We start from the raw sequence: 20,918 nt of genomic DNA, 5'->3' as shown, positions 1-20,918 counted from the left end.
GTTCCATGGTACTGACAAAGTACGTTTCCAATGTACATTGAAGAGCATCTCTGGACAAAATACCATCCTGGCGTAACAAGATATGTTTCATCTATACTCCCACCCACATCTCTAACTAATGAATAATAGAAATGAAAGCAAATTCTTTTGGCATCGCCTCCTTATCTCCCTCCTTCACATACAATTAGAGTAGATCATATCAATCTAATAGTATCGAAACATCAAGAAATAGCATATTCTACAGGATAGATATACCTATGAAAGCTTCAAAAGGCGTATTATTTAATATGTATAATAAATGGTTTGCAGGCTTTGTTTTGTTCCGCTTATTCTAACTGTATAATGGCTTAGAGTGAGTCCACTTCATTTTGTATCAAATATTAGAAGCTAAAAATTGATTCGACCCGACCCCATGCCTAGAGGCATTTTGGGATGATAACCACAATGATAATAACAAAATAAAATTCAAAAGATAAAACACCTTAGCGTCTGCGGTGTCTGTTTTACAATCGCGAGAATAAATCGCCTAGTGTGGCTTGTAAACGCCATGGTGACCACAGCGCTTCTCTTTATGGGCTCTGCCTTACTGTCTCCATCTTCATCTGTAGATAATTCTTTACCATCGCTTCACTCAAGGTCTCTTGATGAATCCTATTGGTTTAAAAATATTCAGGCTGCTGAGCAGCGAACCTGTCACAGCGTTCTCAATATCGTGCTCAATGAGATCGAAGGAGTGGCAGGCAGGTTCGTTTGCATCGCCGATATTCCTGCGTTTTTTTTTCTTATGAATTCTCTTGTGTATTTGTATCCTTTGAAATTATTGAGCCAACATTAGCAAGGGACTGGACATTGGACTTCATTCTGTCTAGATGCTTATACAAATCAATACTTTTTTTTTTTTTTTTTTTTTCTTCTAAACGCCGAAAAAGCTCATGGGGTTTTCCTAGGATGTGCTTATCAAGGAAATCAGGACCTTTTTTGTAAATAAAACTAATTCTTCTGCAGGCGGAGCTACCATCGTGTCATCGTTAATGAGCGATCGAAACGGATATCATAGGACCTATAACGGCTCTCCAAGTGTAACTGAGGGCTATCTTCGAGCCGAAAATACTCCCGGACAGCAAATCCAAACTCCGTACATTCTGCGTCATTGAGATCAGCTCATTCCGGAGGGTCCTGATCAAATTCCTCGAATGATTTGGAAGGTAGATATTTAAACAATTTCAAGAAATGGTAGCTAATATTTGTGTGTTTTCTCGAACAGCATCGAAATTATGACTGATGCCATTCTGTTGATTACAAAAATGAATGCACTGATGGACGTAATGTCTGCGAGATAGCAATCATGAATAAATAACTAGATTGAGTTGCTTCTCAAGATATGTGTTATTCGACTACATAGCTCAGATAAAGTTTATTCCATATTTCGGTCAATGGCTTTTTTTTCTTTCCGTTAACAAATGCATTTGAAAAACGAATTTAGCCTATTTCAATCAGACAAAACGCTCAAATATGCTATAATGGCGGCGACTACGGCACAAAGAGAGAAGAGTCCTCCTTTCCAAAAGGAACAACAATAGTAACGGATACGGTAGCAGCAACGATGACATCGCCAAACAAGACTGTCAGCCCAGTAGTGGAAGAGCGGTTACGTTGATGGGGAAGAGTTTGGCAAAAGCATCATCTACCATGTTTGCTACTCCATCATGCATTTATACAAAGGGGTGTGTACGGACACTTTGTTTAAAATGCTTGTTAAATCTTTATTCGGACAGTGGGAAATAGTGATAATCAGACACCTATCATCCTTTCTCTGGATATATTACTACATTATATACGATCGCATTATTTTATTGTCCTTTCTTTATTCCCATTCACCAGCCAAATGTCTGGAGGCATGCGAAAAAAATCAGCCAATAGAACAAAGACAGCCCAAAGATCCTGAATCCACATGCTTGCCATCAATTTCTCACTTCTTTTATCCCTTTTCCTATCTCACTTCTTTTTATTTCCTTTCTTATAAACGCGTCCTACTTCTTCTGTTTATCGCATTCCCCTTCTCTTGCACTCTCCATCTTCTACATCACTCTTTTTCCTTTCAAAGAGAGCCCCTTTTTCCCATCATATATACATACCCCTTCAACACCATGACACATTCACAAACATGAAAAGAGAGGTGGAAAATGCGATGCTTGAACAAGTAGCCAACTCAAAGAGACGTCGACTGGTGGCGGCTGGTAGCACTAGCCATGGTACGAAAGATCCAGGTTCATCAACAAGCAAGAAGAGGAAGGCTGAGGACGCGACACTGGAGCAGCCCATCACTCCACCAAAACACGTCGCCTTCACTTTCCAAGAGCCGAGGGAAGAGCCGGCTGACAAGTTGAAAGGCACCTTCAAACCGCCGGCTCCGGTACGTGTCCCAAGCTGGGAGCGTATGCTTGGCAACCTAGAGGTGAGTCCTCATATCATCAGAAGTGGGTGTAACAGCTATCCGGAGGACCTGGGTCTCTGTGGAGAGAGTCTTGGCGCTGTTGGGGGTCAGGGACACGTAGTCACACTTTTCGGCCTACCAAATACTGCATATTTATCTCAAAGAGGGTCGGGGGGAACTTCTACGGCAAAAGTTGGTGCGGGCCTTTGCTCAGTATTTCGTGGGGGACTTGGATTCAAACAACCACCCAAGTCTGGCCCAGGCAGCACTCAAGTGCATAAGCCGTTTCCTTCCCAACCAGTCGGTCACTGCGGTCTGGATCCTTGCATCTAATGATATCTCTCCAATGTGACTGCTTCTGTTCCTCTTACAGATAATTCAAGCTCTCACAAGCAACCTAGACTCCCGCTTTGAGTCACCGAGTATCACTAGCGGATGCCTAGAGGGTATATCTACCATGTTTGCGCGGCTCACATGGTTTGTGCTACATTCTAGACTTCAAAGCGGGCTGGGGCCAGAGGCTCATACCGATGTCTTACCGCTGCCATTCTTGGTTAGTCCGCTATCAATTACAAAAGGTTTATAAAGTGGTAGGCTTATAATTGACTAATACCGATATCGGTATGAGTCTCTACCGGCTGGGCGAACTCTCGCGTTTTGGTCTTTCGGTTATTCTGTATGCCCTCCAAAGCACTATAAAAGGATATATTGTCTTATTCTTAGTCCCCAATCCTCTCATTCTCCTACACTTTAATCTCCTATACCTTCCATCGTTTATAAGGAACTTTCGCAATGTTCTGGAATACTGTTAAACGGCTCCACTTCGCCGTATCGCATCAGGCTCATATCTCTCATCTAATCGGTCCAATTGCCGCTGCTCCTGTCCCTGCTTCTGTTGCCACTCTGGCCCCTGCTGCCTCTCTGGTTCCTGCTGCTGCTGCTGCTTTCCACAGCTCAGATGTAGCTATGCTAATTGACCCCATTTATTATACTATCAAGGTCGAGGTTATCGACTACACAGATGATGGCCTGACCAAGACCTGTAATAACACTAAGCAGCCTCATTCTTCAGAATTGTTAATCTTTTATTTATAAACTTTTTATTTTTTACTACTAGTCGTTACATAATACTTGAGATATGAAGTGATAGTGATGGCTGTAATTAGTGAGAAAGGGTCGTTACTAAAAGGATCATCCGCTTGCCTCATAAAATTATTATTATCCTCCTTTTACAAAGTTCGTCATGTCGCATCTGCCTTTTTTTTTTTTTTTTTTTTTTTATCGATTAGTTGAATATCATATCTACTGTAATTGTTGAGCTGTCAAATGTTAGTTGTTGGTAGTAGAGGGTGATTGATTTGAGGGGATGGTTTCAGATGACATGTCTGGTAATGATGGTAGTGAAGGTGAAGGGATTGGTGGTAGTGCTGCAGGCTTGCTCTGCAATGAGTTCACATTGTTGTAAGACGATGTCCTCTTGTTATGAGGGAATTCTGGGTCGTCTGGAGAAAGGTGAAGCTCTCCAGAGGTTGCGAGTCGTTCACGCTGTTCATTCTGAGCTTGTAACAGCTGTTGTTGGATTTCAAGTGGGCTTTGCTTACGAGCTTGCGACACTCCTGGAGATACCATAACACCCGCAGCACCGTAAGGGCTTGAAGATGGTTCCTGGGAGTGATGTTCATGGTCATTGACATTGATCCTAACCATGGTCAGGTCATAGGGCTGATCGTTACCGTTGCGGTTGCCATTTGTATCCTGTTGCGGTTGCCCACCATTCTTGCGAGCTTCCTTTTCTGCCTTCTTTTCTGCCTTCTCTGCTTCTTTAATGGCCCTCTTCTCATCCTCCTTCTTCAAGATAGCCTTCTCTTGCTCTGACTGTTCTTGAGGTTGCATACCATCATCACCAAGGCCCGTCCATTTGACGTGCTTTTGCTTTGCATTCTGTTTCTCTGCGATCATGATTCCTCGGACTGTATGGACATCATCTGGGAACCACCAGAAGCTTATGAATAAGACCGTGTACCGCAACAAGAATGCTGTTATCACCGCAAGGATCAGCATGAACCAGAATGGGCCTTGACTAAAGAGCTGGGTTGCGACATGATAGATTGGTGAGGCTGTGAATTCCCCATAAATCAAAATCATGAGGACCAGGAATGCAATCGAGCCCCAGACTGCAAAATGCATTAACCATGTCCAATGGTAAGTATGCAGCCCAACATACAACGAAGCAATCACCACATTCGTGATCGCAACTGAGGTCGAGAGTTCAAGTAAGGAGCCGTCAATGCCGGAGCGGCCCAACAGATTCACTTCATAGACACCACGCCAGAACCAAAAAACAATCAGGGACTGCCAAACGCCATCGAGCATATAGGCAGCAAATCGGAATTGGTTATATCGCTTTTGGTGAATACCCAGCTTGTATACGCCTGGGAATCGGAGAATATAAGGAGCAATCAAGTCTTGGTCTGTGGCACCAAGTACAAGGACAGGGACCGCTGTGAGCATCAAGTTATATAGGGACACAAATGTGTAGTCGTAGAAGAGCATTGCCGAAAAACTACAAAGAAACGAACATATAGATAATACAATAAATAAATGTTATCGCTTGGAATGCCAAAAAAGAAAAAGAAAAAAAAAAAAAAGAAAAAAAAAAAAAAAGAAAAAAAAAAAAAGCTTACCCGCAATAAATCTGGAACCAAAGCACGGCAGCAACCCAGAGAACATTTTTGAAAAAGAAGTTCAAGATCATCTCGGCAATCCGCATGTAGCCCCAATGACCATGAACAAGGACCAGCTTACGGATGAATCGGAACTGTGTGATTGAGTAATCTGAGGCCATGGCAGCTTGCATACCTTCCTGTCCTGCAATACCAACTCCAATGTTAGCTGCTTGGATCATGGACACATCGTTGGCTCCATCACCAATTGCCAAACAAACAGTCTTCTTGCCACGTCGGATCAGTTCCACAACCAAAGCCTTCTGCAGAGGTGAAGCACGACAGCAGATGACAGAGAAGCATACATCTGACAATCGGATCAAATCCTTGCGAGCATCCGGATCGTCAAGCAATATCTTGAGTGCAGAACCATCTACAATCAATGCGTGTTGTGCTTGATGATTTTCCTGGCGGTGAGGGTCATGAAGGAGTGAGGCATCGGAAGGGGTTGGTGGAAGATGTTTTTCATCCCATGAGTTTCCATTCGAGACAGCATATGGTTGAGCTGGTTGTGCGGTCGACGAGGAGGAGAGAGGTTGTTGTTCGCGCTGATTCTGTTGTGCACCCTGATGGTGGTCGCTCTCGTCCTTAGTAGTCTTGGATGTAAAGTCTGCTAAGGCGTGTTCTTCAGCACTGCCATGACCATTCATGACGCCCTCTACCAATACTTTGAACCGCTTTAGAACCTGTTCGGGAGATTCATTCCGTCCCATCTTCATGATCTCCAATTTCATATCCTTTTCGAGCAGTCTTGATGCAAAACCAATGTTAATGGCAGTCTCGAGCTTGTCTCCAGTCAGGACCCAGACCTTGATGCCAGCCTGTCTTAAAGCTGCAATACTGTCGGGAACACCATCCTGAAGCTTGTCTTCAATGGCAGTAGCACCAATAAGTGTTAGATCCTTCTCAATCTCCTCTGCAACCTGATCCACCTTTTTGGCACGATCCTCTAATGCCTTTCCAGCCTCAGCATACTTGGTAGACCAAGCAAGGTAAGTCTTCTCATCTAGAACCCTCTGTGCCAACGTCAATGTACGCAGTCCCATGTTACTGAATGTCTCAATATCATGCTCAGTCTGATCACGCAGCTCCTGATCATCATCACCTTGACGCAAACGTTCAAAGATGACATTATCGGCTCCTTTAGTTAACAACAAGATCCTGCCACCCAACTCTTGAGGCTCTCGTACAATGACTGTCATACGCTTACGAGTTGAGTTGAACTTTATCACATCTAACTGTTCATAGGTATGATCCTGGCCCAAAAAGTTGACATTGACATTCTGCCGAGAATTACCCGCTCCTTTAGACCCAGATTTTTCACCACTATTGTCTGCACCAGTAGAAACTGCGCCGCGAGAGACAAACGTAAATCCAACATTCTTAGCTGCGGAGACCAAGGCGGCCTCGTCAGGTGACTCAGCACGGTATCGGAGCATGGCCGTGGCCTTGCCCTGCTCATCCACTGAACTACTTGATCCATTGTTGTGCTGTTGCTTCAGTCCATTATTGGAACTGGGTGTCGCCGCTGGACCTGGATTCGCGTTGGAGTTGGCACGGCTTCTCTTGCCAGAGCCCTGATTGGCCGCTGAGCCGCTTGCTCCAGGGACAGACAGACCCGCAGCTTCCGCTTTTTGCTTAAGCTTCTCACGAAGACCAAAGTGCAATCCTCCTTTTCGTTCACCGTTTAAATCTCCATTGTTAGAGTCGTCTTGGTCTTCGTAAATGCCGTATTCGTCATCTTCATCATCCTGGATTTCTTCCTCAGGCTGCTCCACCACAACAGTGTGGCAAAGAGCAAGCAACGTGAAGAAATCACGGATGTTGCTAGCTGGCGAGCCATCATGAGCCACTTCTTGTCCCTTATTACCAGATGTCACATGCTGATTTGAGGTTGAGCTGCTACCTTCTCTATTAGTACTATTGGTGGTATTAGAGGTAGTGCCTCCTCTCTGAACATCCATATCACGTAGAAGGTCCGGATCGGCAAAGGATAAGCTCTCAACTGGATCCATGTAAACGGGTTCAAAGATCTTACGGATCTCTTGATCATATTCCTTCAAGACAGCATCTTTACCATCATCTTTCTTTTGCTTCTCCTGATGCTGTGCACTGCTCTCTCCACTTTCATCCTGTTGGCCAGGCTCCATACCACTGTTCATTAACTCGACACCTTTTTCTGCATCAGTCTTTCCAGAGACCGCATTGTTACCATAGATCTTGCCATTGATAGAACATTTCTTGAACTCCATAATATTTCTAGTTAAAGTTCCTGTTTTGTCCGAGAACACGTACTCAATCTGACCCAAGTCATCGGTCAAATTCCACTAACAGCAACAAAAATTAAAAAAAAAAAGCAAAAAAAGAGAGGTATTGATTGTCAGCGATATATTTAAGGATACATAACACGTAGGAAAATAACAAATTTAATTAAAGTAAACTTACAGTTTTTGGGGTACAGAACTGGTCCAGATCGATATCATACATGTCACTATCCTGCCAGATGAAATATGCTTGGAAGGTCTTGACAAACTCAATAGAGATATACAACGAAATTGGGATGATGTTTTGAAAGATAATCAAGCTCGTACTAAAAAAAAAAAAAAAAAAAAAAAAAAAATTATCCGTTAGGGCATTAAATTCCATTAGCTCGGCAATTAATTTCATCATGCGTATGTAGAATTGTGCTGAGCAAAGCCCAAAAATATTAATCGTTTCTCTGGACTGTCAAAAAAAAAAAAAAAAAAAATAGATTTTATCCCACTTACAAGAAAGTAATCACGCCCTCAGTCACTATGCCACGAGTCGATCTGTCCCATAACTCCTCTGCAGTCGTGCCTCGCCACTTTCGGTCGTAGATCGTTGAGCCAATCGCACAAACAATGCAGAGCAAGAGTAGGATCCCAAAATTAAGTGCAACCTATCATTGTATGCATTTTTTTTTTTTTTTTTTTTTTTTTTTTTTTTTTAATAGCAGCATTAGAATCCATACAACATAAATTTCATATCCATTGAAGTTTTTTTTTTTTTTTTTTTTTTTTTTTTTTTGCTTACCTGAATATTCATAGTTTTCTCGATACGGCTTCGCTTACTCGGTGTTTCGCCAGAGTTCAACATAATCTTGGTCTCGGTTCCAGTAGCAACAATGACAGCGATAACCCAATGGGTATTACGGATAACATGACCACGTAGCAGCATGTTGTTAATATCCACAGGAATAGTGGTCTCCTTATACTGGGCCGTGGTTCCAAAATTGCTACTACTGCGTTGAGCATGGCGAGAAGAGCGCACTCGGTGGAGATCATGACCATCTTGCTGATGCTGTTGCAATTGCTGCTCATGATTTGCCTTAAGAACATTCTTGGCCATCTCACTTGCACCTCCAGTACTCATGCCTGTCGACGATCGGTACAAACTATGGCGCTTCGGTAAACTGGGATGTAATGAGGATGATGGCTGCTCATCATGAATCATCTCCGCTGGTTCCTCATATTCCTGCTTGCCACTAGAGATGGCAGTGTTCGAAGCTGGATGCTCTGCTGATTCTGAAGCCCTGGAACGGCGCTTCGCACTACGGCTCTTGTGCAAGCGCGCGTAGTCTGAAGCACTCGTGCCGCTTTGTGCTGGGAATTGTGTATCAGCACCTTCAGAATTGCTGTTCAAGTGCTCATCCCAGTGGTCACGGCCATCATCCATAGATCCACGGACGCTCGACATCATGCTAGAAGTGATGGAGGGAGCATAGTGGCTATATCGCTTGTTACCATATCGTCCTGCAGCCCCACCTGTGCCTTGATCATTATTGGGACTTCTCCTCTTAGCAATCATGGTGAGCGATCCGTTGAACGAGAATAAGTTGGCATTGATGGGTTCCATATCAATATAACATTTTAGCCGACTACAGCGACGAGCCGTATTGTATTTGGAGGTTTCATGAACCGACATTCTGGTCTTCAAGTTTGTTTCGCCATCCAAATCTTTTGTTTCAATAAAGCACGAGCCTTCTGCTTCGGATGTAGCGAGGATGATGGCATCTGCTGGTACAGCTTGATTATTCTTGAGCATGATGAAGTCACCAACACGAAGGTTATGCCATTGCTCCTTGACAAACTCTGGCTGGGGTGTGGGAGAGCCATCGGGCAGTTGGTGTGAGTGTTTATCTGTTTGTTGACTAAGACTATCGTCTTCGGGGAGACCGAAATTTTGGGTGTCCAATTGCGGTGACTCTTCGCGGGTTGGTTTCTTGGAGAGATTGAGTGCCCTAGACGTCCTTTTTGTACCACCTCGGAGTCCACTAGTAAGGGTGCTCCAGGCCCTGGCCAAAAAGCCACGCTGTCTTTGTTTATCGAGGTATTCCTGAGTCGTGTAGTTGTAATTGACCACATTTTTAAGTTGCAGACACAGCCGCTGGTTAAAATTGCGGTCCTCGACATGTCGTTTGTAGTCCTCAAAGCCGTCTTTGATGGCGGTGACACCAACAACAAAGCAGAGTGGGAAGACGGTCAAGAAGGGCGAGCCGACAGTGAAAAGGGGTGTCAATTGTATGATGGCCATGAACAAGAAGAACATATTGGCGACGCGGCGGAATTGTTCAAACAAGTTTTTAGGTAGGAAAGTGAGCGTTGAATATTTTGCAGTGTTGATACGATTGGATCCATAGGTGGTCTTGGGAGCGCCATTTTTGTCGAGATACTGCGCAGATGGTGGAACGTTGACAAAGACCCGTCGTGAGTCCTTTTTAGACTTTCGGAGAGAGATCTTTGTGTCGGCTCTGGTCATGACCCGTCTTATCGGTTGAGATGCATTATCATTGTCCTTATTGTTACTGTTGTTGCTGCTGCTGCTGTTGTTGTTATTACCATTTCTGCTACTGGATGGCTCTGCAATGGACACCTGCCGTTGTAATTGATGATTGGCGGTAGGTGATGTTGAAGACGAGGGCTGATCGTTTAGTTGCTCCTGATAGTTGTCAGGGGTTTGATCTCCTTCTTCAGAGATGGAGGAGTGCTGGAGCGGATACGGTACATAGTTGGGGTCGTTCAGAGGCTCACTCAATCGTTTTTGTTGCCAAGGAGTACGGTTGTATATCTTTTGAAGGGGATTGACCATGGTCAAAGAGTGCTAAGCTTGCTTGACAATTGGACGAGACAATTGACAAGTCAAAAGTAGGTGTAAGAAGATAGGTTGAAGTAGTGGTAGAAGTAGAGAGAGAAGAGAGAGTGTGAGTGTAGGAAGGAAATGATTAGAGTTGATGGCGGTTGAATGAAGTGTTCGACCGGAGGTGAGAGTGTGGGTATGAGAGAGCGAGTAAGAGGATGGGTGTGAGAGAGTATGAGTATGTATGAATGTGAATGTGAGTGTGAAAGAAAGCAAGGGATGAGAGAAAGAGTAGAGGTCTATTCTTGTTAGAAGAATGCCATTAGAGAGGGGAATTAATATGGGTATAGAAGAAAAATGAGGATGGAGGATTAGATTAAAAGTGAGGGATGAAGTTTGAACAGGATGGGATTCACCTAAACATTTAAACAAACATCTTTTTGCTGAAATGAAAAAAAAGTGGGAAAGAAAGGGAGGACCACAAACCCAGCGCCAAGGAATAAAAAAACCGTTGTTCAGTCCCCTGGCACTCATTGGGCATTGACGATGACCATGTAAGCAAAGCGTGTTATATTTATTCATGTATCATGCCATTCCATTGTCTTTCATCTAAACTATGATAAAAATAAATACTCTTCACATCATTTTTTTTTATTCGCCACGTTCTTTTTCAATATCGAAGTTGGGCATTTGGATCCAGCGATCTGGTTCACCTACATGTCTATCCGTTAACTATTCTTTATCGACTTTGGATGGTCCCTATCCCCAATCATCCTGCGTCAACAGACTCATCCTTTCACAAACACACACATGGCGAAACGCCTTTCTGGCGTTAAGAAAAAAGAAGCGCAGCCCTCATCTGAACGGTAAACGCTCTGTTTTTAGTGTGTGTAAGGATCACACTTCAATGCTTTAGTAATTTAATAAATACTTGGGCTCCTTTTTTTTTTTTGTGATTGATTCACATTTTGCTGGAGAGGTCCCTGGCTCCACTGGAGTCTGATTATACCCGACTACATGAATGCCTTTTTTTGTCTCCTTTATCAAAGCGGTTAAGCAACTATATATTTGTAGATCTTCACTAGTGGTTCATTTAGTCCTCTTCAGACTCGGTTTGGCAATCAAATTCAATCCTATCATTAGCCATCATGCATGCGCATTCAGAACATTCTTCATAAAACACAAAGCAAACAAAAAAAAAAAAATAAATTCTGACATTGCATCCTCTGGAAAAGAAAGCCGACAGTAAAGAAACGCGCGTGCTGATCATTGAATGCCCTGCTGGATCTTTTTACTGCTCCATCGTATCATTTACAAGATTAATAATGTACACATTACAGAAGATGTATATTTTTCTGTGAACAGTATAAATATAAATTGATCCTAGTGCTCATTATATAATGATGTGAAACATTGTTTGGACATGTCCCACCATCAATGATTTGAGTCCGACATTAGACAGAGCCTTTGAGAGATATTTTGCTTGAAAAACACTTTCACAAGAAGAAAATTCGTAAAGGCTTGTCTCATTCAGCCTCAACAGCCGCCTGATAAAAAAAAAAAAAGGAAAGCCTTCTATTGTCGAATTGTCGACTGTTGTTTTTGATCCCATGTGCAATCTGTGCATCCTATAGAATTCTTGGAAAGATAATGTTCATGATAATACATAAAAATAGACGCGTCCTTTTGAGGAAGAAAAATATACATGTATTGTTTATCGTAAGACAAGGGGGATACCATTACTCCGTTGGGTCAAAAGTCCTATTTGTCTCACTTTCTGCGCAACGCCTCTCTACCCTTTGTCCATGGATGATCAGTTCTTCCGAAACTCCGTTCGGATTTAATTCTTCAACATCAATATCAGCTAGTTTTTTTATTATATATTATTATCATTACTATGCAAATAGAAGAGGATAAAATGGTTAAGGGATTGGCGAAAACCTAACCATTAAGCTCCATTCCAACCCAGATTATTCACATGTATTTCCATTTGACGATTTTTATATCTTTCTTATTTTCTAAGGCTCGCTTTTGGCATCCAGAAACCACTTATACCTTCTTCCCGAAAATCTCTTCGTTACTCAAATTTATACTGAGATCTGTGATATGGCCATCTTTACCAGTCAAAAAGATGAAAATCTCGCAAATGTGTAGGTTGATCGAGCAAACAGAGTTTTGAATGAATCATAATGATAATGATCTAGAGGACTTTCAAAAACGTGGAACTTGGCGGCCAAGATTTTTTGATCGTCATCATCATAGTCATCTTTCCTATCCTTATCATAATGATCACCAGCACTGGTGATGCCTGTCGGTTGGGTAGTGATAGTCATGTTGCCCCAGTAAGGATGGATATACACGTCTGCACAGGCGTTTATGCTGCGCGTTAGTGGCTTGTTTTCAATACGTTTTGGAAAGTTCCTTTTTACTCTCATGGCATCAGCGAGCAAGATCCAGTACATTAGAGTACATGTTTGCGACAGCGGCCATCCTGGATGTCATACCTTCTAGGGGTAGTAGTGTAAAATTAGCATTCTTTGCATCCTGGCGTCAAAAGGAGCTCCATAGTTTGAACTGTGCTTTCTGAGCATTTTTGAAACTGAATATCCGGTATTGGGAAGATCAAGAGGCTTGACGAACTTGTTCATAACCAGTTCTCCAAAGGTATTCCTGCCACGTTTGCTACTGCTTCTCCCGCTACAGCATACATAGCGTTATTATAAACCGTGTTGGGTCGCAGCTTGATGTCTGGTCTAAATAATGGATACCTTTAATAAGTTCTTTGGGAGTTAAAGGGCTTAGAAACCAAATAGTGTCCTGATTCGAGATGCTCTACTCAACCATATGGATTTAGGGGGTTAATATTAGTTATTGCCTTCCCATAGATCCAAAGAGAAGAATAGTGTAATCATTGTTAACTTGAGCGATGAAATGAGAGAGAAGATCTTGGATGGTCAGCTTAGAGATGAAGATTGGGTCCTGTAATTGGGAATCAGGAGAGTACTGAGATACAGGGGGTGATGTCTCAGTCTATCGCCCCTTCGGCGACAAGTTCTCCGACGGTTGCTACAGTGAACGCCTTCGTTAGTGAAGCAGTTAGAGACACTGTCTATACTTGAGATGTATCATCGTTTTCAGAGAAAATGCATGCCATATGTCAAAAAAACAAAGCCGTTAACATAGAATTTCTGCTTTCTGTCCCTCAATTGATGAACCAAAAAAAAAAAAAAAAAAAAAAAAAAAGTGGCATGAATAATCCATTGCAAAAAAGTATCTCTGGAGTGAACGGGTCATGGTCATTTTTTTCGTCAAATCCTCCAGCAAAGATAAGCTCGCCTTTGTGAAGGATGGCTACACTCATGCCATTGACACCAACTTTGACTGTGGCATCCTCAAGATCTCGATGGATGATACGCCTATTTGCGATTAAACTTTTCAAGTGAGAGAGAGGAAATCGGAAACTGGATGTTTGTCATATATAAATATACCTTTGTGGCTATATCGTCGGCGCTCCTTTTTATGCAAAAAGCCTTCTCCATTCGCTCCATTATTTACTTTTTTCACTTTAGCCATAGGTTATAACTTGTGCTACCCTCTCCTCTATTAAAATGTATTCGGGACTCGAAGAAGTTACGGGAAAAAAAAAAAAAAGATAAAAGAATGTTTATTTATTTTATTACTACCATTGAAATCAGCACTGTTTCTTCTTAAAGGATTTTTAGCTCCCTATTCCAACCCTAGGTAAAATCAGAGACCTTATTGTGGACGTTATTTGGCCTAATTGGACATTCCATTCCTGAATATCAAAAAAAAAAAATAAAAGGAGTGGCAGCGGCGCAGCGCTTAACGTGACCGCATATTTGTGTTGATACATTGTAGGATAGGGTTGTTTAAGCCACATCTGCTTGAACAAATGCGCCCGACAGAGAAGGAAGGAAGGTTCTCCCTGTGTGTGCATTTTTTTTTTAAAGACATTCATTCATAAATACATAATGCTGCCTTCAGTATATAGGACCGCGGCTACAAAGTCGGTTATCAAAACTCTAGTCCCTACTCTTGCCAGTACTAATTTCCCCGCACATAATCTTGTCACACGCCGATTCAAATCGGATAGTTTGGAGGATGAGGAATCTCGCCCACGTAAGAACCATTAAGCTCACTTTTTTTTTTTTTTTTTAATAATAATATGCTAAGGACTTTCGAGCAGGATTCATTTATCGATTACTCAACACTGTCATTGGGAAGACGATAGCAACAACTATAATGGCTGAGGAGAGAAAAAATCCTTTAGACAAGATCATTCCAACTTTCATTTATGAATTAGTGACTGAGTTCTGATCAGTGTGTTGTTTGCAGATTCTGTAAACTAACTTTAGAGCTTTTTTTTTTTTTTTTTTTTTAACCACAATAGATGCCGATGTTTTGATGAATATCATCACGACTTCTATTAATACACGTAAGGGAGCCAACTAGATAATACAATAATGAATTACCATTGGAGTGATGATGGGAGTTCCTATTTCGGATAACATTGGCAACTGATCCTTACCCTCTTTTGTTTCTATTGAATTGAAAAAAAAAAAAAAAAAAAAAAAAAAAAAAACTGTAGACGCAACACCGGCCGCAGGCGCTGAGTCGTTCAGGATGTCTCGTGGATCTTTCCGCAAAGGAGATGTAAGGACATGGGCGAATCATGATAATAAGTCATAGGAATCAACAACACTTTTTTCGCTTCAAGTATATTCTCTTCCAGGAAAATGATGACTTAAGATTCTCCTTCTTCTGGATTGTCGGATTTATCTTAATGACCATAGACATATAAACCCTCGGACCTGAATGATACCAAAGCTACGGTTTATGAGCCTCCTGCCAAACCTGTGGATGAACTCAAGATTTTGAATCTCAATCCTGTTGCAGAGTATAAGGTAAAGAATTTTATGCTAATGCTCATTTATCTACTCCATTTTTCAATTGGAAAAAGAAATGGAAAAGCTTGATCAAACGACTTTTTATATTTTTTTTATAAAAACAATAATATCATAAAAATAATAACGACATTACTAACATGGGGGGAAAATATTTTTACTTAGAATGCTTCGCTGTTGTCACACTACATCACGCCATTCGGACGTCTCATGTCAAGGGAACAAACAGGACTCTCGGCCAAAAATCAACGCCGAGTTTCTAGGGCTGTGCGTCGTGCGCGTGCTTTGTGCATCATCAGTCCTACTGCAAAAGTGTAGAAGTTTAAGGAGGGGGATCGATGGCTTTATTATTGTTATTCTTTTTTTTTTTTTTTTTTTTTTTTTTTTTTTTTCTCTTTCGTTTTTTCTTTTCTTTTCTCTAGACTAAATTGTAACCGAAAATAAATATAAGACCTGATCTATGCGAATCTTTCCATTTTAGTATTGCGGATGTGGCTTGTGTTTAATTTGCTTTGCATTTTTTTACTTTTTTGGACCCTTGTGGGATCTCTCCATTTCGCTTCTAAAAAGACGTACACATTTTCTCCGAACTTTGCCTACCCTCTCCTAATTCACGCGAACAACCTAGTCAAATCCCAGCGCGTCTTGCTGTTATTCATTACATTCATAGACTTCTTACACCTTTACACCGAGGTAACACACACATATTCATACCTATGACCTTTTTTTTTTTTTTTTTTTTTTTTAAAAAAAAAAGACATGCGGTTGTCATGAAAGAAAAAAAAAAGGGATCTAACCTTTTTGGAATGCCTTCATTGTTGCATAGTCTTAACATCGAGTCGATTCGTCTGGACTATCTAACGGAAAGAGGGGAAGCAAAAGGCCTTTTTATAATACACCATGGATTTCAGGAGGCTATTTCACGCGTCTTGTCCATGGGTTAAGAAATACAATTTTTCCACAAATCTCTTTTTTCATTGCTTGTCAGGGTCGATCGGGTCAGGTACCAGCATTCAAACACACTGCAATAGATCCAGACAGGTACTAGGAAGAGCCAGATGCCCTATGGGCTATTCATCGTACTCAGATCAGAGCTGTCGGACCGGAACGCGGAATCAGCGTCTATTTCATGTTCATACAATCCAATCGGATCATCGCCTTCAGGTACGACACGGATCAACTCCTCATTGCTCGGCAGGATCACGGATATGTCATTATCATCGTAATCACCATAATCATCATCAGCACCACCATCACCATCATCGCTGCCACTACTATCATGCTTCCGATCGACAACAGACATCTAGTTTTCACAGTCAAGCGTCATTCCCTAATCATTACAGGAGTTTGAAATCGTCATCATTAATCCATTTACGTTGCCGCCACCAAAATGTCAATATGTCGCCATCATCGTCCATGACTGCAGAAGAAATCCGGCAGTTCACCACAACCCGTGACAAATCTATAGGACGCAAACTGACTCGGTCATCATTTTCTTCAGCACCCGCATCATTAGCAGTATATTTTTCATCATCATCATTATCATCATCAGTATCATCCTCAGTATCAGCATCAGCATCAGCATCAGCATCAGCATCAGCATCAGCATCAGCATCAAAATCAGTAGCATCTAGATCTTCAACGTGTTTTATATCTACGTCTGCACCCTCTTTCGTACATAAATCTCAGATCTCTACAATCTTCAATTCTAGTCAAATAAAACGTCTGGGACAGCGGCGGCGGCGACTCGAAGCCATGCACCGGTTTCGACAGCTACGAGAAATACGATTGAAACAAGCATCAATACCTAGGCATTCACCACAGCTTCTTATGGGGATGAATGGGACTGCAAGTAGATCGGGCACTATTAGTCGAAATAAGCGAATTAGTATACTGCGGAGGCGTGCACGACTAAGGAAGTGGATCCGCTCATCCGCTGAACAAGGAGCAGGCGTTAGGGCTGAGATAAACGGAAGTGGTGATGGTGAAGGCGGAAGCATTTCAAAGTTTCCACGGTACCTTCACGTCCATTATCATCACATCAAACGATATCCTGCTAGGATACGATTGCTTGGTTTCGAACATTTCCTTCGACTCACTCGATTCAATTCAGGCATTGGGCGAGAAGCATATCAACGGGCCAAAAACGTGAATCTACAACGCATTTATCGCAAGGTCCAGAACTCCAAATATTCGTGGAGAAGACCCTTTATTAGATGGAACAGCTATAGGCTAAAAAGCTTAAAAGCAGCCCTCCAGAAAGGAAAAGTCGAAAGAGCAATGCGGATAGCAAAAATCGTTTTCCGGGATCGTCAATGGGGAGCCAGATTACCAATTAGCGCTCATCTTTATATGCTCACTAGAGCAGATCAAGCGCTCTATGTGAATAGTCAAGAAGCTTTACTTTCATCAACACAATCCTCGTTATTGAAGTCTTCATCATTCTCCAAGGAACCATCACTGGAGTCTTCTTTTATCAATCGTTCTTGGGATTCGAGCTGGCGCTTGTCTACTATGGATTACAATACCATGTTGAGAACATGTATAGAACGCAAACAATGGACTACTGGATATAAGATTGCATCCATTTTAGTCAAGCGCTACAAGTCCCCCGATTTCGATTTTGTTTCAGATGCAACAGCACCTAATACTGCTACGATCGATCTCATTTCGAAACTTCTTATCCATCAACAGCGACCTAGAAAAGTTCAAACGTTTCTCAATCACCTTTATGGCCGATATCCTCACAGGATCCCAATCGACTACTATGTCTCGCTTTTGAAGGCTTTGGCAACCATGAGGAAACAAAAGCCGCTGATGGAATCTATTTTATCGGATATGCAAAAGTATGGACTGGAGCCTACGACAACGCTATACAATACTCTTTTAAAAGCGAATGGATTACATGAGGGGGCTGCGAAGGCAGAGGAATTTTTGCAAAAGATGCTCGGCCTTGGTTTAGTCGCGGATCAACAAACCTTTCGGATTCTCATTGACGCATCATTAGGCGAGCTTGACTTTGCGCGGGCGCACCGCTGGCTGGCAGAGTATAGACGACAGGGCTTTGAAGTGACACCCAGGATGATGGATCCGTTTATGAAAACCTGTATTCAGGAGGTTATTGAAGCACCCAAATCCATTAAGAAGGATAAGCCTCTTGATCCACGACAAAGCAGTTACCGTCAAGAGTGGATGTACAAGGCACTACAGTTGATTCAGTTCATGAAAAGCCAACGACTTGTACCCACTGCTTTGATGTTTGATCTTCTTATCGAGGGGCTTTTATCGCAACATAACTTGAAAGAGGCCAAAAATGCATTGAATCTCATGAGGGGGAGCCCTCATTTATATACTCCAGCCCTCAAAACCTGGATCTTATTTTTCGAGTACTATCTCAGTCAAGATGATCATAGATCAGCACTCAAGACATTGAATGAGATGCGACTTGCAATAGGCCAATCCCGTCAAATGAGTGTGAGTGAATCGGAGATCGTTCGCAGCCGAGACCTTGATCCAGAACTTGTAGCCTCCATTGTTGCCAATAAGGAGGTTGTACCCACACGACTGTACCACCAACTGTTTCGTCATTTGCTAGACCGCAACAAAGTGTCCTTGGCAGAGAGAACTCTGTACGAGATGATGATCCGACAGGGTACTGCCTACCCAAGTGAGCGTGAGGTTGTGGAGCTGATTTGGAAACTAGAACGTTACCCAGAGGCAGCAGAGCGTGTATATGAGCTGCTCTATTCTTTGACGGGCAAACCTGGGCGCTATCGAAACCCAAAGCTCATACATCCTATGCGGAGGAATCAGATCATGAGTCAGGGGCCTATTCAATTGGCTAATGTCGGTGTGATGCATGCCAAGGCTCTGACCGATAGTTTGGCACTGCGCAACGATGTCTGGAATGAGTGGATGGCGATGACCCTGGAGGTTGCAGGCCGTAAGAGTGACCTCTTTAAGTTTCAGAAAGGGAAGCGAGGACAACGAGGACAACGAGGGCAACGAGGGCAACAAGAACAAGAACATAGCCCCCTTGAAGTGCTGAGTGTCAAGGAGAAATCAGCATTGGCATTGGCATTTGAGCAGGTCGCAAGGGCTATGCGCAAACGATTTGCTGTGGTTGAGCCCGTTAAACCAAAGGATACGACCGATATGGATGCTGCTGCTGCTGCTGCTGATGGTAATACCATGTCATTGTCGTCAAGAACATCCAATGGGACATTAGGAGGATGGGGATTTGATCAGATTCGAAAGAGTCTTGGGGGAGCAAGGATCGGTGCAGGATTAGGATTAGGGTTAGGATTAGGACTTGGTGCGTCTGCTGCAAAAGGTGTTTTAGAACGTTCAAAGCTCTCCTCACACAATGTTTGTCTTAACAAGAGGAGTCGAGACTTGGTACAGATTCTTTTGCAGCGACAAGAGTTTCTGAAAGTGCTGATGGAGCGAGATGACAAGACCAAGACAACGGCGACGAATGCGATGACAGCCAAATCTGGATCCGGATCCAAGTCAGCGGCAAAGCCAAAGTTAGGGACAAAGTCAGAGTTGCCAGATCGCACTTACCAGTCGAGTTTATCTATCGCGACAGAGCAGCTTGAAAAGTTGCAGAGTAGTCTGGATTGGGTTATAGAACACAAGATCCCGATTCGGATTGAGGGACTGAATACGTACCTCCAGAGTTTAATTTCGCATCAAGCTTTTGACGAAGTTAAACGATGTCTCGAGCTGTTCGTATTACCTGATGAACCAGCATCTTATAATGCTAGTTCTTTTGAGGCACCACCACCATCATCATTATCATCATCATCATCATCATCATCATCATTATCTTCTTCCTCTTCTCCTTCATCACCATCACTACCATCACCATCAACCACAGCAACCACAACCACACCAACAACAACAACTACAAAAGCTTCTGCTTCACCATCACTTAAGCTACAACCTAATGTAAATACAATTCGGATCTTAAACTTTCATTACCGGTTATTCCCAGAAGGCAAGAGTTTGAAGGACCAAGTTTTAGCTCAGGGAGGACCGAAACTGGCAGAGGAATGGGCAACTTTCTTGCAAAATAGCCGTCGATCTCGTTGAATATTGGATCTATAGAGAGCATGATGATGTTGATGAGAATGATGGTAGTAGTAGTAGTAGTAGTGGTGGTGGTGGTAATGGTGATAGTGGTATAGATGGTTTTTTTTTTTTTTTTTTTTTTTGAATTAGTTGTAGTCGAAACATTAGAGATATAATATAGAATAATAATAGTAACACCAATGCTGTGGATCCACTATAAAAAGAAAAGAAAAGAAAAATAAAAAGAAAAATAAAAAAAATAAATAATAAAAAATAAAAAAATAAAAAAAAGCTTTTTAGCTCGTTCATTCTTCTTTCTGTCCCTTTCTGTTTCTTTTGTCCCTTTTGTCCCTTTTGTGCTTTTAATTCTTCCGGAATGTTTGGATAAACTAACGAGGAGGAGGAGGAGGGGGAGGAGGAAGGGGATGTTATGACGCGCATTGACACATTTTGGGTTCTAGACTCTCCAAAGCTGGGTACTGTTCATGTATATATATTTTTCGTTTGGGTTTGCTGATTTAGTTTTTACGCTTGAACAAGTTTGTTGCATGTGCATGTGGCTCCACCCACTCCCTAGTTCCGACTAGAACATCAACAAGGGGAGATGGAGGGGGGGGGGCTCCATTACCCAACCGCAAAAAAAAAAAAAGGTAGCTTCGTGTG

At 42.3% G+C, this 20,918-nt stretch overlaps 4 protein-coding genes across 4 annotated transcripts; 3 read left to right on the top strand and 1 right to left on the bottom strand.

The window, feature by feature from the left end:
• Positions 1 to 2,164: 2,164 nt before the first annotated feature.
• Positions 2,165 to 3,529, top strand: BCR41DRAFT_397379 (hypothetical protein; the record flags this gene model as incomplete). The annotated part of the gene is made up of 3 exons (XM_022028887.1): positions 2,165 to 2,707; positions 2,808 to 2,987; positions 3,275 to 3,529. 3 exons carry the CDS (start codon positions 2,165 to 2,167, stop codon positions 3,527 to 3,529), a joined length of 978 nt encoding a protein of 325 aa, XP_021880301.1.
• A 234-nt stretch (positions 3,530 to 3,763) lies between these two features.
• On the bottom strand, positions 3,764 to 9,936 carry BCR41DRAFT_371644 (hypothetical protein; the record flags this gene model as incomplete). Its single annotated transcript, XM_022026621.1, has 5 exons — positions 3,764 to 4,997; positions 5,119 to 7,484; positions 7,603 to 7,747; positions 7,926 to 8,077; positions 8,212 to 9,936. 5 exons carry the CDS (start codon positions 9,934 to 9,936, stop codon positions 3,764 to 3,766), a joined length of 5,622 nt encoding a protein of 1,873 aa, XP_021880300.1.
• Positions 9,937 to 14,206: 4,270 nt separating this feature from the next.
• On the top strand, positions 14,207 to 15,524 carry BCR41DRAFT_355955 (hypothetical protein). Its single transcript, XM_022024558.1, has 5 exons — positions 14,207 to 14,394; positions 14,666 to 14,710; positions 14,864 to 14,928; positions 15,069 to 15,179; positions 15,345 to 15,524. Exons 1-5 carry the CDS (start codon positions 14,247 to 14,249, stop codon positions 15,495 to 15,497), a joined length of 522 nt encoding a protein of 173 aa, XP_021880299.1. The 5' UTR covers positions 14,207 to 14,246; the 3' UTR covers positions 15,498 to 15,524.
• A 204-nt stretch (positions 15,525 to 15,728) lies between these two features.
• BCR41DRAFT_423023 (hypothetical protein) lies at positions 15,729 to 20,376 on the top strand. Its single transcript, XM_022030238.1, has 2 exons — positions 15,729 to 15,872; positions 16,006 to 20,376. The coding sequence occupies exon 2, from the start codon at positions 16,080 to 16,082 to the stop codon at positions 20,274 to 20,276; it is 4,197 nt and encodes a 1,398-aa protein (XP_021880298.1). The 5' UTR covers positions 15,729 to 15,872; positions 16,006 to 16,079; the 3' UTR covers positions 20,277 to 20,376.
• The last annotated feature ends 542 nt before the right edge of the window (positions 20,377 to 20,918 follow it).

Source organism: Lobosporangium transversale (assembly GCF_002105155.1).
Source record: "Lobosporangium transversale strain NRRL 3116 chromosome Unknown BCR41scaffold_24, whole genome shotgun sequence".
Classification (NCBI taxonomy): Eukaryota; Fungi; Mortierellomycota; class Mortierellomycetes; order Mortierellales; family Mortierellaceae; genus Lobosporangium; species Lobosporangium transversale.
The sequence above is the reverse complement of the archived record's forward strand: the minus strand, read 5'-3'. Positions and strand labels throughout refer to the sequence as shown.